The sequence below is a fragment of the Panthera tigris genome, chromosome A1, assembly GCF_018350195.1.
Source record: "Panthera tigris isolate Pti1 chromosome A1, P.tigris_Pti1_mat1.1, whole genome shotgun sequence".
NCBI classification, from domain to species: domain Eukaryota; kingdom Metazoa; phylum Chordata; class Mammalia; order Carnivora; family Felidae; genus Panthera; species Panthera tigris.
The window spans coordinates 78,233,866-78,251,501 of record NC_056660.1 but is presented as its reverse complement, the minus strand read 5'-3'; the positions used below and the strand labels follow the sequence as shown (position 1 = coordinate 78,251,501).

The 17,636-nt window shown below is 43.2% G+C and overlaps 1 protein-coding gene across 4 annotated transcripts in view; it reads right to left on the bottom strand.

The window, feature by feature from the left end:
• MYO16 (myosin XVI) overlaps positions 1-17,636 on the bottom strand; it is a 610,989-nt gene that overhangs the window by 155,713 nt on the left and 437,640 nt on the right. For all 4 annotated transcript variants that reach the window (XR_006215346.1, XM_042980064.1, XM_042980054.1 and 1 more), the window contains exon 23: positions 13,916-14,116. Coding sequence is in view for 3 of the 4 variants with exons in the window: in XM_042980064.1 (XP_042835998.1) it covers positions 13,916-14,116 (201 nt within the window). In the remaining variant the exon portion in view is untranslated. The remainder of the gene's footprint in view (positions 1-13,915; positions 14,117-17,636) is intronic.

The following is a 17,636-nucleotide window of genomic DNA, read 5'->3' as shown; positions in this document are numbered from 1 at the left end:
TTCCTGGGTCCACAAAGAAGACTTAGGAAATGCCAACCACATGCACTCTCTTCCCGACTGAAGGCTGCCACGCTCATTGCTTGGTGAAATCGCCAAGGAACCCGAAGCCAAAGGTGGGAGGGCTCCTGAGCACCTACCATGCACTAATACCCCCAGTGTCTCTGCAAACATGCTTCGCAGATTGCCCACCGGAGGACATTCTCTGGGGCTGAATACACACCACATACTTTAGACTCCCTCCCAGGCCTCTTTACTCATCACTTGTGCGAGTGGAACCAAGGAACCTGCATTTCTCACTCGCTCCCAGTTGATTTCTGGTGCACCTTCAAGTAGGAGAAGCACGGCTCCGGGGATCAGTGACCTAGGCTGCTCTGGGAATCTCCATGCGATGCCGGCAACGAGCAAGGGGGCCCAGGGATGGGGTTTGCAGAGAAGTGTTTCCTGGGCATTTTAGATATAGAACAGTGATTCCAGTAGATATTGGCATATTTTAAAATTGCCGATCAGTTGAAAATGAGACTTACACTATAATTATATGCAATGCCAACCTTTCCCCTCCCCCCGCCCCCCACTTAGGATAGTTAGCGTTTTGTAAACAGCTGTGAGCTCCAGAGACAGGAGTTTCAATTATTTTTATCTGAGACAGTAGTGAGAGAACTCGGTGCTTTTCAACTGATTGTCGTGGTACCCGACGGAAGCCACAGCCCGTGCTGGCAGTTTGGGGAAATAAGAATAAAAAGGGCGTGCTACCACAGAAGAGGGGGACGGACCCAGGGTCCTAAAGAAGACTTCTCACTCTAGTTTCTACCCGCCGACCTAAAACACACTTATGGGACGCCCGGATCCTTCGCTGCAGGCACAGCAGCTTCTCTGAAAATCAGTTCCTTCTTTATTCAATTTAATGTTCACTGGGGCCAGTTCACACTGAAGTTTGGTGATTTTACCAGCATAGCCCACGATACAGGAAATTATTTTAAAGGAATGGGAACGGGCTATGGATGAACTGAGTAAATGGGCACAAGTAGATAGCATCTACTTACACGTTCAGATTGCCTCCGATGTGGCTAAGAGCCAAGGTGACCACATGCAGTCTCCATCAGATTGAGGACATTGTCAGGGTTCAAAGACTACATTTGGAAAAACAAATCAAGGAAAACAGCTAGGGGCAAGTTTTTTTATAATCTTTTATATTTTAAAAACACCTTATAAAATGCAACACACGTGTTTATAAAATTGGGAAAATGATAAAAATAATGAAGTGAAAATAAAGTAAAAAATCCCTTTTCTCAGAGAAAGCCAATATTAATCTGTCATCTAGCAAATTGATTCTTGTCTATGCACGCTCTTCAAGAAAAAAAAGGACTGGCCACACATTGTGATGTGATTGGGGATGCCCTGTCCTATTTACTTGCACAGTCTGCTGGCCGGGGAACTGCCCTCGTCTGCCCAGCAATGGTCAGACCCAGGCCTGTAGCCAGGCTGCAGCAGGAGCCACAGGCTGGAGAAAAAAGAGGGGAGAACCCTCAGAGAGACTGTTCCGTCCCAGCACAGTCATTCCGTTCTTAACCCCAGAACCCTCTCTCCCAGGCCCCAGTTCTCCTGGGGCACGCTGCCCTCAGCGACAGCATCCGGGGTATCTCCTCTTCCCTTCTTTTTCTGGTCTCAGAGGTGGTAGTCACTTCCCCTGGGACAAGTCTCTGGTCACCTCGATGTCACTTGTCTGTCTCCATGTTGCCTGTGGAAGCTATTCTCCGTACTCTGCTCCTTCTCCTTGACTATTTGGTGCAGTTTCCCCTCCAGACTGCACCCCGACTGACTCCCTGCCCCCAGCCCCCCTGTTCCCAGGTGCTCACTCTGGCTATTCCTGTTTTGGTGCTAATGGCTCAGATGCGCCCACCTGTTCTGAAGCTCAGGAAACGACAGGGATAGATAACCATGTTCATCACTGTGCAAAGCACCTGAAGAAAGAGAACAAAACTTCGAAGGTGAAAAGAAAAGCAAAGAGAATGATGCAGGGCCTGGCAGGGCTGAGAGAGGGCAGTGGAACAAAGCGCTAAGAACTAGTCATTCCCGAAGGACCGTGTGTGCCAGGGCATCTCATGTGTGCCCTTACGTGAACCCTGTGGAGTGAGCACAGTGGACCTCAGCACCCGGACAGGGACGTGCAGCCTCACGGGTGAGAGGAGGAGGAATGAACACAAGCAGACATTGCATTGTAGGCTGGACACGTAACTGTGACAACTCCCAGGCTTTACTGCAGGCGGGATCAGGAGTGAGCAGACAAGCATCTAGGCACCAGGCCACCGTGGAAAATTCTCGGGGGACCTTTCAGGGCCTCGCTCAGAGGTTCGCTACTGAGACGGCTCGTGTGTTCATTTCCCTCCACTTTCACTCTTATCTAGCTAAGACATCATCCACAGCCTGCACAAAACACACGGCATTAGAATGGGGCAGTTTTCAACAGCAAGCACATTCTCCTTAGGAAGGCAGTGAGCTAAGGACAGACCAAACTGTTAATTAGATTATCATATAAATAAAGCATTTCTTTTTAAATTTTTTAATGTTTATTTATTTGAGAGACAGAGACAGAGACAGAGACAGAACACAAGTGGGAAAAGGGCAGAGAGAGAGAGACACGGAATCCGAAGCAGGCTCCAGGCTCCGAGCTGTCAGCACAGAGTCCGACGCGGGGCTTGAACTCACGAACCACGAGATCATGACCTGACCTGAAGTCGGACGCTCAACTGACTGAGCCACCCAGGCGTCCTGAAACAATGTATTTCTAATATGGAAATCTGCATTCCCACAAAGTTGAAGTGTTAGAAGCTAAAGTTTCTGTAAGGGAGCCACCTTCAGTGACAATTCAGGCATTCCAGGATACCCAGATTAGAGCATGGACAGCTTTTGTGAGTTTCTGGCGGCACTGGTATTCGATTTATGTGTATGTGTGCATTTACTTTGTCTGTCTATCTATCTATGTATCTATCTATCATCATCTATCTAGTGTAACTGATTTATATATCTAGGTCTACCTCTATGGATGTATTGATCTCTGGCTCTCATACCTAGGTCGAGATCTCTTGCTCTCGTACACAGTAGTAATTGCATTAGCCCCATGCAAATATGGCCGTAAATGCTTTTACAGTTTCTCCCCCTGCCCGCTAAGCTTCAGGGGAGAAGCACAAAAACAGAAATGGGCAGGTGATGGGGGTGAAGGAACAGCCCCTGCTTCGGGGACAGGAGCTCTTGTCTGCTCTCAAACGTGGAGAGCACAGAACATATTATATATATTTTTTAATTTTTTAATATTTATTTATTTTGGGGAGACAGACAGAGTGCAAGCAGGGGAGGGGCAGAGAGAGAGAGAGAGAGAGAGACAGAATTTGAAGGAGGCTCCAGGCTCCGAGCTGTCAGCACGGAGCCCAATGCGGGGCTCAAACCCACAAAGTGCGGGATCATGACCTGAGCCAAAGTCGGACACTTAACCAACTGAGCCACCCAGGCACCCCAAACATATTATATTTCTGATGATCTACAAAGGACATGTGGTCCATAAGCCCAAGTCACGTGACATCCTGGCCAAGGGGACGCGAGCTGGGGCTGGAAATCATGGAGCCCAGGGCAGACAGCCTGTGTGAATGAACACCAGAGAGCAGGGCCAGGTGGGGGCAGGCAGCCCAAGGGCTCAGCAGCACCTAGTGCCCGGGGAGGGTGTCAGAGGTCCCCAGTGGCTGAGTATCTCAGAGACATGTGAAAGCACGGGGGCAGGGCCAGCCCCGAACCCTGAAAGGTGTGGTGACGATAGGAGACCATGCAGCACAAGGAAGGAGACAAGACAGGACTCCCGTGGTGGCCACTGCACAAACCGTCCTCTGTGGCCGAGGCTGGAGGGGCCTAACCTTTCTAATTACGATAACTAAAAAGGACTACCAGTTCTTCGTTATTGAACCTGGTCTGTGGGTGCCAGTGAAAGCCAATGAAGGGCATCTTGTTACTGGACAGAGACCAGAAATCTCCCTGGAGCTGCCTGGGTTTTTATCTGCTTCCAAGGAAAAGACCGTTTCTGCTGAACATATTTTCAAATGTGGCCTGAGCCAGACATCAGATGGAATCTGATCACATCTCGACTTGCGTGTGCTCAACTATGAGGTACAGGAAGAGCAAGAGTGGTAGAATGATCGGGAAGATCTGGTTTTTTAAAGGAAAAGCAGACTTTCTTCTTCCAGCAGGGAGACATCAGCTCGGTGGTGAAAAGGCTTACAACACCGGTTTAGGAAAAGCTGATGAGGACGAGCAGCCGTCACTGCCACGAGCCTGTCTGTTATTAACACGCGGAAGAAGAGGAACCACATTTAGCTCTGAAGAGTGCCACCAGAGGAACAGAGAGAGGAACGAAATAGCAGCCGTGAACCCACTTTTAAGGAAAACTCATTCAGTGCTTTATTGGTAAACTAGAGCATCTCCCGTCAGTCGGTGGCAGGGGACGGGGGCAGTGGGTACGTACGTGGCCGTGTACCAGGGTACTGGAGCAAGAAGGGATTTGGATCCACATTTGGATTCTAGAGTGAGCAGCGGAGACAGGGGCGGGGGGCTCTGTATTTGGCAATTAAATGGGCTTCTGATTTTACCATGAGTTGACAAGTGAGGCAAATATGGAAAATCAGTTTTACTGTGTTATGTTTTTGAAGTGGGTTGAGAGGGAGGGGGGTGTGGGAGGTGGCTAGGGAATCTAGTGCCGTCGCTTCTGGATCGGCTCAACTGAAGACGCCAGCCAAGGAGAGGTCTTAACTAGCACATACGCAGGCGTGAAGCCCGCAGACAAACAGACGGGAGTTTCGGGAGTCACCTCGTGCACAACACTGAATCATGAGGGTGTATAAAGTCCTAGAAGGAGACAGAAAATACTCTCCTGGGAAACACTGGTATTTGCGGAATGCAAGCAAATTCACTTCTCAAATTTACAGTCCCTTTCTCTACCATGTTATTTACATGATGCAAAATGTAATTTCCAGAGAAGACGTGGTTGGGATTACCAAGTGACAAAAATGCGCAACCTTGGAATACACTCTTGAAAACAGTACATCACATCAGAATGGACGTAAAGATTGGGTTTTAGGAAAAGAAAGTAAAGATCATCTTCAGGCAGATACAAATGGGTCTGATAATTTCTCATGTGTGGTTTCAGCTTTCTATCTGAGGTTTGCTGAAAAGAGTCTCGATTTCACGTGTAGCGGTAAATTGATCTCTCTATGGCCATCAATATTTATAGGCAGAGGCTTCTGTTTTTTACTTTTCCATTAAGTGATTCTCTCTAACAGTAATGCTTGCTTACATTCTGATTGACTTTAAGTCATAAATACTAATAAAGAAAGTTAGGAGCACATAGTATAATTGTTAAGGGTCCTTATCTGGAATCTGAATATAGACATTGCCTTGAAATTTCTATACCTGAAACTTACAAATAAGCCTCAATGGCTTCTTTCAAGGAAAAAAAAAAAAACAATCAACTAATGATTAGACATCAATAGTCTAGGAAACCTAAAGTTACTTATTTATAACTTTCTGTCAGTCCAGGAAGATAGCAAAACCTATTAAATCTTTGAAGAAACAGTAAGATTCCCTAAATGAGATCCTGCATTTTCTCTTCCAGACAAAACCCTGGATTAGGAAACGTTTCTCATGTCTCCTACAAAAATTTATGCCAAAGGCAAAACTGATACGAGCAACAGAGCACCGGGAGTCTTGTGGAGTTAATTTTTATTTTTCCACAAGGCTGCCCCAGAGGTGAACAAACACAGATGTAAATTACGTTCATCCTGTGTCGGTCAAGATACCTTTGTCAAATATCCTTCAATAGCACCAGTTTGGCTTGGACCAGACAGATTTCATTGTTATGTCTGGGGATTCTGCCTGGAGAAAAGAAAGGGAGATGAATGGATGGCTCCCTATTGATTAGTTCACCTCCTTTTTCTTTTGATTTAAAGGTTCACTTTCCAAGTCTTCTGGGGCACATTGTGTCTCCCACAAATCTCTGGGGTGAAGGCCAGCTGACAAGCTACAGAAGGTGTTCCTGGTACAGGTGGAATGGGAAAATCGAACAGGCTAAGATTTCCCCTGCATACATGTTACGTAAATATGTCTAAGGGCAAGGAAGCTGGCTGTCAGTCTCCTGCAGTGTCCCTGAGACAAAGATCTTGACTTCCCAGAGATCTGAGTAACAGCATCCATTTACCTGATACATTTCAATTTTAGTTTATTCAATGACAGGGGTAGCTCTTCTTCAAGGAGAAGGAAAAAAAAGAAAACACTCAGATGCTTTATAGACTGGCCACAAATCAGTAACATCATCATTCCCTCACATCACTCCTATCAGCAATGTTTTAGTAATATGGTTCTCATAAAGCTTCTCATAAAGGCCTGTAGAAATCAGTGACACGAACACTAATGATCAAGGTCTACGTGTCTGGGATTACAATTTTACCTGCAGGGATGCAGTTTAGGGGATGGAAAAAGAATCCGGATGAAAACAATCAAAATCTACCCACAGAAAGACACATCTGCCAGCACATTATATAAGGGGGCAATATATTTTCAATCTGTCATAAAATTACATCCTATAATATGTAGCATACAAGTTGCAGAGAATGCTTTAATTCCCTTAAGGCAGATAATATGGAAAGGATCTTCTAACATCTGCAGTAAAACTTCACATGCCTCTTTGCTCCATTAAAATATTAGTCATAAAGCTAAATGATAAAGAACATAATTTTTTACAAAAATTCTTAGATCAAAGTAGAGCTACTTATGAAAATAACCTGCATATTCGGTGAAAAACAGGATGTCGCATTAATGTAAGTGAAAACATTATCTAGGGGCTCAGTCGGTTAAGCATCCGACTTCAGCTCAGGTCACGATCTCACAGTTCGTGAGTTCAAGGCCACGTTGGGCTCTGTGCTGACAGCTCAGAGCCTGGAGCCTGCTTCGGGTTCTGTGTCTCCCTCTCTCTCTGCCCCTCCCCCGCCCATGTTCTGTCTCTCTGTCAAAAGTAAATAAACATTAAAAAAAAATTAAAAAATAAAATGAACATTAAACATATTAAAAAACATTATCTAAAAGTTTTCTCTTCTACTACAATTTTCACAGATAGAGAAATAGCTCTATTTCTGCACTTACTTGCCACTAAAGTTTTTCAAGCACGATAGGAAGAGCAAGAAAATACCATAATAGAATTTTGGTTACATTTTTCCCTATCATCTGCTGAGGTGATACTAATTACACTATAATAAATAAAAATAAATAATCTAACATGACTTGCAAAACATTGCTTTATGTACAGAGTACATTACTAAGATATAAAATTAACAAATGTACTTTTTAACCACTGGAAGACATTTGATCATTCACTTTATTTGAGCCAGTCAGTTGGGCTCCTAACAGTCTCATCTGAAAATATACCCAGTTGATGAGAAGATCCAGGAAATATTTTCTCTTCTTTCTCTGTTATTGAGGAGTTCAAAATTCTGCTAAATACAGTGGCACTCTTTCACGGAGAGACCTTCAGCTATTGGTGGGGAAATATGACTCATGTTTGATGCAACATCTCAAAGTAATCACATGTGCATTGATTTCTTGCCCAACACGTGACCTTCAGAACAGGTTTATGAGATTAACAGTGATATTCTCTTTTTTTTTTAATTTTTTTTTTAACGTTTATTTATTTTTGAGACAGAGAGAGACAGAGCATGAACAGGGGAGGTGCAGAGAGAGAGCGAGACACAGAATCGGAAGCAGGCTCCAGGCTCTGAACCATCAGCCCAGAGCCCGACGCGGGGCTCGAACTCACACACCGCGAGATCGTGACCTGAGCCGAAGTCGGACGCTCAACCGACTGAGCCACCCAGGCACCCCATACAGTGATATTCTCTTTAATTACAAACTTTGTGAATGTGGCAGCTGAGGGTCGGTGTCTGTCCTCCTCAAAGTCCTAGCCACGGAGTCCCCATGTACCTTGTGTATCTTCTCTACCACACCACATGGATTCTATGACTACAGAAAACGAACACTTTAAGAAATTCATACACACCATGGTGGAGACGGGGAAACACGTGGTCCTGGAAATGGCAAAGTGAAATACGGTGTTATGACCCCCACCCCATGGTGGGTTGAGTCGTGTACCCTCAAGACCTGTGTCCACCCAGAACCCCACAATGTGACCTTGATTGGAAATAAGGTCTTTCAAAGGTGTGATTACATCATAAGATGGGGTGGGCCCTAATTCCAACACCTGGCATCTTTAAAGAAGAGGAGAGGAAGCCACGTGAAGACAGAGGCAGAGATTGGGAGTTGTGTCTACAAGCCAAGCCCCGTTGACTGCTGGCAACCACCAGAAGCCAGGAGAGAAGCCTGGAACATATTTCTCTTGGACCCTGCCAAAGGAGCCAACCCTGCTGACCCTTGATTTTGGATTCTGGCCTCTGGAACAGTGGGGATCAATTTCTGCTGCGTCAGGCCACCCGGTGTGTAGGACTTTGCTAAGGAAACCCCAGGAGACTCATGCAAAGCTGTTCAACCCTTGATGAACCTCTGAACTTCACCAAGGCTTACTTACCTCGAAAACTGACACAGCAATGTTTATACACGAGGTTGTGGTGATAATGTCTCAGGAGCACGTTATCATCAGAAAATGCTACGCAAGCATCAGACATCACTATTGATTAGGGAAGGGAGAGATCAATGACATCTGGATTAGGCTAAGAACTTGCTCCTAAGACCGATAAGGTTTGGAAAGATAGGAAAGGGGCATCTCAGGTGAAGAAAACCGCACGAGCAACAAGAGAGGTGGATAAAGGTAGGACTCACTTTCAAATGAATCAAATGTGGTAAAGAAATTCCACCTTTTCTAGCTTCTGATGGCCCTGAAGTTCCCGGCCCTGTGCTGGCAACTCTCCATTCCCTGCCTCCACATCTACATGGCCTCCTTTTCTCTCTCAAGTCTCTCTGCCTCATAAGCATACTTGTCCTTGGGCTTAGAGTTCCCCCAGATAATCCAGGTTAATTTCCTCACCTCAAGATCCTGTATTTCATTACATAAGCAAAGATCTTTTTTTCCAAATAAGATTCCATTCACAGATCCTAGGGATGAGCACATGGCCATATCTTTTGGGGGCTGCTGTTCAGCCCACTACAATATTTAAGGAAGAGAAGGAGGCTGAAATGCAGACACATCATCTCAGGCAAGAACAGTATCACCAACTTGATTTGTATAAACCAGGCCACTCACATAATAGGACACTTATCTGGGATCCAAAGACAATCACTTTGTCATACAATAAATTATCACAATAAACAACTTTCAGACAGAGGCCTTATGAGCAGACAACAAAGGTCAGATAGGCAGGTATCATACATTTTATAACTATTACTTTGACCTGTATTTTCATTAATTTAATTTTTATTACTTCAGATTGCTTTAGTATCTCCTAATCTATTCACTTTTCTTACATTAAAATTTAGGACCTTCAAAATACTATTTCCCATTAGAGTTAGTTCAGAATCACCTTAATGGAAATTCAAATTTCCTGAGAGCCAATGTCTTCTTCCAAATCATAATTCTTCTTTCTTTCAAGATTCTTAATTTTAAAAGCCAATAAAATTAGACACACTTCTGGATTTAATGCTTATCCATCATTTAAATCACCAGTGGAAATTCAAGAGCAATTCCTAAAACAGCTAATCCATATATGATTTAAAATTTGCTAAAACAAATAACAACAAAAAACCCCTCTGCCTTCTTTAATTCAGATTCATGCTCCTTAATGAGACCCTGTTAATATTTCATGCGCAACCTCTTCCCATTTACTTTAAAATATTTCTGTAATGGAGATTGGAAAATACACCAGGCTCCTATGAGTAATGAAAAATTCAAATGTGTTTAGGAAAGATCTTCAGCTATAATTCAAATAGTGTTTCTTAAACATTTCTAAAAGGACCTATGAGCCTCTGCTCCAGACAAGATTCAGAAGCATGGCAGCATCTTGTACTTAAAAGTAGAACAGTCAGATGGGTGAGTCCACCCTGGGGGGCTAGATGTCAATATCATTACCAGCCTTAATGATCATCCTTCTCGTGAGGGGCAAGTTTCCACTAACAAAACCAGGTAAACCAGTCATGGAAGGGTAGGTAGTGATGGGAGAGATGCTCTAGCCCACCCATCTGGCCAGAGAAGAGGCCACAAAGAAATTCAAGACCCCAGAACCATTGAGCTCTTCCTTGGGGTCAGCTTGATCACCAAAGGGCTATTTAGGAACGCTCATACTACCGTCCAAAACAGACCTTGCATACGGTCTCTAAACCAATGAGCTCTTTGCTACGTCTCTTGATTTATAAAATGTAGAATATGCTGCTTTTCCTGAAAATGCAATAGCTCAAAATTAAGTATATGTAGCTACATCTGATGATTAGAATGGCATATGGCTTGACATATTGCCACAAATTACATATAATCTATACTGCAACATGTGAACAAGTCCTTAGGGAGTCCTTGGGCTAAGACTCATTAGGAGATCTCAGTGAAATGAGAGATTTTTATAAAACCACAAAATTGACTCCAATTGTGGAAAATCCTGCTTAAAACATAAAGGCACTTTTACAGAAAAATTCATGATTCCACGGGGTTCGGCCCTGTGGCGGCTAATCGATTGATTTGCTCTGCTTTGCTTTATTGGTATCAGAGCTCGAAATAACTGTACTTACTCAAACTATTCATTGTTTGTTCCCCCAATTTTTAAAACACAATTGAAACTGAAATTCTATTAAGAGCTTGTAGAATAATATTTAGAGGTAAACATAAAATAATTAACAAAATATTATTCCAAAGCTTGGTCTTGTTCAGTCTAATGCAGTTGGTGTTTATCAAACAATCTAATACATTTCCAAGATTCTATACATACAGACTTAGGAGGCTGGTCAGGTATAGACTGACTTAAGATAGGTTCCATGACACTTGGAAGAAAACAGGAAAATAATTTTCCAAAATCACTAGTTATATCTTATTGTAGCATTTCATTTAAAGCTTATGAATTCAATAAATGCTAGATATGAAGAAAATATATATTAGAGAATTCATATACAGGACTAGAAGATTGCTACTGTTCTAAAAAAAAAAAAAAATAGGGCCGCCTGGTGGCTCAGTCGGTTGAGTATCCGACGTTTGATTTCGGCCCAGGTCATGATCCCAGTGTTGTGGGATCAAGCCCTGAGTCAAGCTCCACACGGAGCGAGGATCCTGCTTGGGATTCTCTCTCTCCACCTGCCCCTTCCCTGCTTGTGCCTGTGTGCATGCATACACGCACTCTTTCTCTCTCCAAAAAAATAAAATAAAATAAATTTTAAAGGCTAACTCTCTCAAATATAAAAGATAGTGAATAAGTTAATAACACTCTGGGAATATGTGTGTGTGTGTGTGTGTGTGTGTGTGTGTGTGTGTGTGTGTAAAATCTCGGTTCATCACGCCTCGCCATGCTGCTACAACGTCCCCCCAGGGTGCTCCTGGCCCACCTGGCCTGTTCAGGTCTATTTCCTGCTGACCCCATTCCCCCTCCTTTTCTCTCGGTCTTCAGGATTCTCTTTCCTACTACATTTCTTCTTTTCCATACTCTTCTTGAGTGAAATTTTCAAGATACACATTTCCAAAACTATGCCTAGGTTTCTAAAAACAGCCAACCCCTCTTATTTTATTTGTTGCATCCTATTGACATTGCTATTAAAAACCTCAAATTCGAAACATCTGCACTGAATAGCTTTCCTTCCAGGCTGCCCCTTGATTCCCCAGGGTTTCCTCTCGTGATCGGCACTAGACCTGTCCGTGCATCAGTCAGGGGAGAGACCTCTGTCACTTCAAGCGATGGCTCCTCTCCTGCCTTGGACATCTTGTCAGTCAGCATCCCGCTGTCCCCTAGAGAACACCACCTGTGTGTGCCTCTGCTATCATCCGAATGAGGTCCTTGCTTGAGCGTTTCCATAGCCCCCTTTCTTTCCCCCCAAAATCTGTCACGTATTGTGTCCTCTGTTGTCCTTTCTTCATCCCCCACGCTGTCTGAAAGTATCTGGGCAGTTAACACTGCCAAGAGGACAGAGTCCTGAGAAGTACCTGCATGTTTTTTCATGATTTGGCTAAAAGCGGCCAATCTCTACAGACTTAACTGCACTTCCTATACCATTTCCCAAATGCAGCGTGTGTGGACATGGCAGAATGCCCCCCGGCACTCTCGGGAATAGCTTCCTTCTTGTACTGCACACATTAGAAGGCGGGAAAATTCCCAGACTTCTTTGCAGCTAGTGTCTGATTGCTCGTTAGCCTCCCCCGGCCTGGCACAGCACGGTTCCAACAGACTCAGAAAGTAGACGTGCTGGGGCTCATGCTTCCTCTCTGTTGTGCCCGATGAGCATATCACGGAGCGTGGAGATCTCCAGGCCTGGTCCCTGGGTCACCGGATTCTTCCACGTTCAAGTGCCAGAGGACGGGCACTTGACTGGTGTCGGTGGTAGCAGGAACTGAGAGTCAGTTCCCATAGCAGCAGGTTCTCAGTTTGGCTGGAAGCTTCCTGATCGAAGACGAGGCCACGGCCATGCTGGAAGGCCCGTCCTGTGCCGGGGTTTTGAGTCATTCCTCAAGGTCCCAATGAGAGTCTTATGACAACTGTCTTCCTACACCACATTATTTTCCACTTGAGCGCTACAGTGGGTTCTGCCCCTCTGCCACCAAATCCTGGGGGGACACACCTGTCATCCTCCTTCGAAAGTCTGTGTCTCCACTGCAATCCTCCTTCCTGTTATCCTTACTGAACTGTAACTCATCCCCGAAGGCCTGGGTCACATTTTCCCTCCTCCGGGAAATATTTCTGCACTTTCTTTGGGAGCCAAATGATTACTTCCTCCTCCAGGGTAATGCAGAACGTTGTTACTGTTACCAGGGTTGTTATAAGCAAATTCTATCATAATTATTGGTTACTTTACCTTCTCCTTATTTATGGAGACTAAGGTGTTTGGGGGCAAGGAATATGGTTTATTCGTCTTTGGTTCTCTAATGTTCTGGGTTTAGCACATAGTAGCATCTCAGTAAAAGCACTGAAATGATCCGAAATACACTGTGGTTACTGAAATAGTAACCACAGATGGGGGCTGGATCAGAGGTAAGGGGAAGTAGATTTAAGTTTCAAAAGGTGGCTACAATGTAACCTTGTGAAGAAGACAAGGAGGATAGTTCAAGCTTGTGCAGAAGGAGTGTAAGCCGGGAGGCACACGGAGGAAACAGTGAGTGGATTGGAGAAAGTCAACTGAACAGAGGTTTTGCACAGGGGGGTTGTGACGGATAAGCCATGGCTCAAATCACTGGCATCAGCTCAGAGAAGCCTGGGATATTAGCTCAGCCTAAGGGGGGAGGTTTTTCTAGACAGGTAAGAGGAGGTCCTTGAAGGTGTTTAAGAGAGAAGAGCGTGAGGGCAGCTTTCTTTACTCAGGGTGATGCGTGCTTTAAGAAAAATAATACAATGCTAAAAACTATATTGAAGATAAGTCAACTCAGAAAACCAATATTTGTTTGGATAATGAAAGGATCCCACAGTTCAGAGCAGACCTCTCTGTATTGAATCCAAGGCCCTTGTGCTCACATTATGTTACAGTCTGGGGAACATTACGGAAGGATCTGACTGCCTGCTTTATCACCCACATTCTGAAGACGCAACGTCCTCATCAGGTTAAAATAAAATAGCTTAGAAGAGTAAAACTGTGTGGGTTGTTCACCCAACTTTCATTCCTTGAAATAATAAACTCTAAAATATCTAAAACTTTAAAGCTTGTCCTCAAGACGTTTGGTCCATTACCGCATGTGATAACATCGTGCCTCCACTCGACTTACCCTTCCCGCATAGTGTGTGACTCTGAACGCTGCACCCCGATCTTTGAGCGCAACGTTACCGTTTCCATCCTTCATGGGGGAATAGACTGCATTTGTGTTTGAAGATTCTAGGAGACTTTGTAGCTTCTTGGGAAGATTTGGTTCCATCGACCACATCATTTGACTTTCTTCATCCAATAAAGAGAGAAATCCAGATGGCTTCTGGAAATCAAGAAGAGATAGTTATGTTTTTGTCTTTTACTCAATTTTATGATTTTGTTATTGTTCACATACGCTCGTTTGGATTTTCATTACTTTCATATAAACTTTTAATACACACTTGTGTTTGCTCACTATTGTAACCCTGACGCCTAACAAAACTCTTGATGTAATGTAGGCCCTAAACAGTATTCATTGATTAATAATTGATTGATACTGAATAAATTAAAAAGTGTGTTATAATGTCCTTAAAACACTGAAGTTATTAAAAAGTATTTCTCATCTCAATAAGAAACATAAAATTACTAACTAAAGGAGAGGTATTTTTTCTTGACCTATGCCCCATATCCACCACTTCATATTTATGGTGGGTCAGGTAACTTATCCAGAAACAGAACCTACAATCATGTTGAGTCATAAAAATTGTAGAAAACTCCTATTCAGCAGGAACTAGAAGTGACTATAATATTAAGACCTAGAAAAAGTAAATATGGAAGCTGTAACTCGTAAAATTCAAATTAGAAGTCTGATAGCTTCTTAGCTGTCAAACAAGGAAGCTAAAGTCATGCCTAAGTAACCACTTAAAATTAATCTCATGTGAAGGAAAAGGCTGCTTGAAAGAACTTCTTAAGCCCTAACAGTTTGTTCCCTGCACAACAGAACACGGTTGTGCCCACATGGTTTACACATCAGGTGAAGAACTTTTACCCTGGGCTGTGCTGTTTATCTCTTCTTTCCTAGGAGAGTTTTCTGTTCATGTGTCAAATCTACCTTTAAAAACAAGGCAATTTATGTTGTTTATTTACCTTATTCTGTCATATATTTTAATACTTCACATCAACTCAGTGTGCTCTTGGAAACGTGAATACCATAAAAATAATTCTTCCCAGGAAGTGAAGGGATCAATACTGACCCCTCTAGCGATTCAGTTTGCGTTTTTACCTGAGGTCACCAAACAGTAGCATCACAGGCCTTTCGTGATGCTATTGATTTGGCCAACAGAAAGCCATTTCTTTGTAGCTGGAATAGTTTAGTTGTCCTAAGCCTCTTAGAGTTGCCTGTTCATGGTAAAGGAAATGTAAAAACTATATATAGATATCTGAGGGCTGCAAAAGTTGAGATCCTTCCAAGGCCACCTAGAGAAGAAAGTTTGGAAGTGGCAGCCATAAGGAGGCTCGGTGGGGGCTCACACACCAGGGGGAACCTTCGGGAGCCCTTTGGCAACTAAAGCACCATCTCTGGAACACGCAGATAGATAGCTTCCCTGGGAAAGGAGGAGAGGAAGAACTGATTGAGAAAGAGGCCTGGGAAGGAACTAGGAAGGCGAACTCCCTGGGTCACTAACACCTTGAGAGACTTTTGTTACCAACAGAAAAATGTATTTGATGAGGAGATTTGGAGAAGGAAGTCCACTGTGTGGTACATGACGAGATTCTCAGAGAGCCAGCGACCCCAGAAAGAGCCCCGAGATGACAAAAATACACAGGTACACAAAGTGGATGGATAGACACCCTAAAAGAAAAGTCAACATGGAGTTGGCAGAGGACTGGACCCGCCCGGGATGTACTAAGAAGATCAGAGATTCTCCATTTCAATTTATTTGCTGAAGAGTAAGATGTTCATATGTAAGATCAGAAGCTGCTTCTTTACCTATGCTTCTGAGCATCACGCCATGATTCCCCTCCACGTGCTGTTACACTCCCCTCCTTGTTCCCCACCCCCAACCCCCGCCACGAGTCCATACGGACACACAGCGGGAGTGTAAATGGACTAGCTAAGGATGTTGCAAGTGCATGCATATTTCAGGGCCAGTGACAGACCTTCTCTTTGGAGGCTAGAATTTAAAGCTTTAATGGGTGTTTCAGCAACTCAAGAGTCAAGGCCCCAAGGGAAGTGATCAATTCCCAAAGAGCCAGACCACTCTATTTCAAAAGCAAGATGATATTTTCCAAGGATAAGACGATTGGATACCAAGATAATTTGTATTGTCGCCAGAAATTTTAAAATGTGTATGTGTTATGTTTTCTGAATGTTTAATATAAAACCATGAAAGAATGGTGGTAAACAAACTTACAGACTTGGAAACTTGCTCAAGTGTCTGAAGAAGAAAATAGAACATGGAGAAAAAGTCCTAAAAACGACCCTCAATTCCTTCAGCAGTGAGGGTTCAGGAGAGACTGAACTGTTCTCCTGAAGGATATGCCATTTTGCCTCAACAACAGAAGGTATCGAGCACAGACAGTGTGGTAAAATGCACCTGACTCGTGGAGAGTTAGGTAAAAATATGGATCTACCCCCACGCTTCCTGGATACAAGACAAATACATGTTTGTTGAAATATGAATATGGTCTATGCAAATATTTCAGATATTTGTGAGCAGTAGAGGATTATGGGTACTAAGAAGGAAACAATAAGCTTCCTTGGTATTATTGTAGGGTTTGCTTGTCTGCCACACAGACCTGCATATTTGTAGGTAAACACCCAAGTTTCACCCTATACTTGCTATGTCTTTTCATTTTTATGGGCATCAAAGAGAAGTAGCAGTCAGAAATGTCCCTTCTCATTTCCCCCTCATACTGATGAGGATCCTCCTATTGAAATAATCACTCCAAGGTGAAATCTCAAGGATGGTCGTCAAAGAGACAGAATTAACGTCATTCTGCCGACCACTGGTTAGCAGTCAAGGATACAGAAGCGAGAAGGAGGGTGGCGGGTACCTGCAGCTTCCCATACATGGCTCACTACATGTTACTGTCACTTTGAGGACATTCTTTAACCTTACACACAGAAGTTATGTACTTTATGTGTCATGATGAGGGAGGGCTTTCTGGAAGAAGAGGGCTTCTTCTATAATTAAAAAAATGTTGACAGGTTGGTAATAGAAACGAGAATATTTTACATATTAGGCAGATGTATAAATTTGTAAGTCTCCGTTTATACAAATAAAGAGTAGAAAATCACATCCTATGCTCTCCAATAGCTGAATGGTATCAGTTTTCAACAAAGTTTGAGTGTCTTAGAGATATTATTTATAGATGTATATAATATCTTCTTATATTAGTAGGTAGGATATGGTAGATTTTTGTTAGGCAAAGATCCACACCTGCGTAGATCCTGAGGATATGTGGATATATACTTTTTCTTCCAGTGTTTTTCCATATTTTAATTTAGAATCTTTGAAGATAAGCTGAAAAGATTCTATTGAATTTGTTTCATGATCTCGTTAGTCTTAGTATTGTTTTATAAAATACTAATTTTGAACATTGGGCATTTGTAACTGTGCCACAGGAGAGTTTTGGTGACATAACCAAGGCTGAATATCTTCATAACAATACAATCTGGTATTTCCAGTCCTTTCAATGAATTGAGAATCCTTCAAATACCTCTTCAGAAAAAGCTAACTTGTGCTCCTCATTTGACTGAAAAATCATAAATACAATGAAGCCTCAAATACAAAGAGATCTCAAAAATAAGGCCCACTGAAAGAAAATTCTTTGTCTCTAGCATATTTAAATCCTTTAAA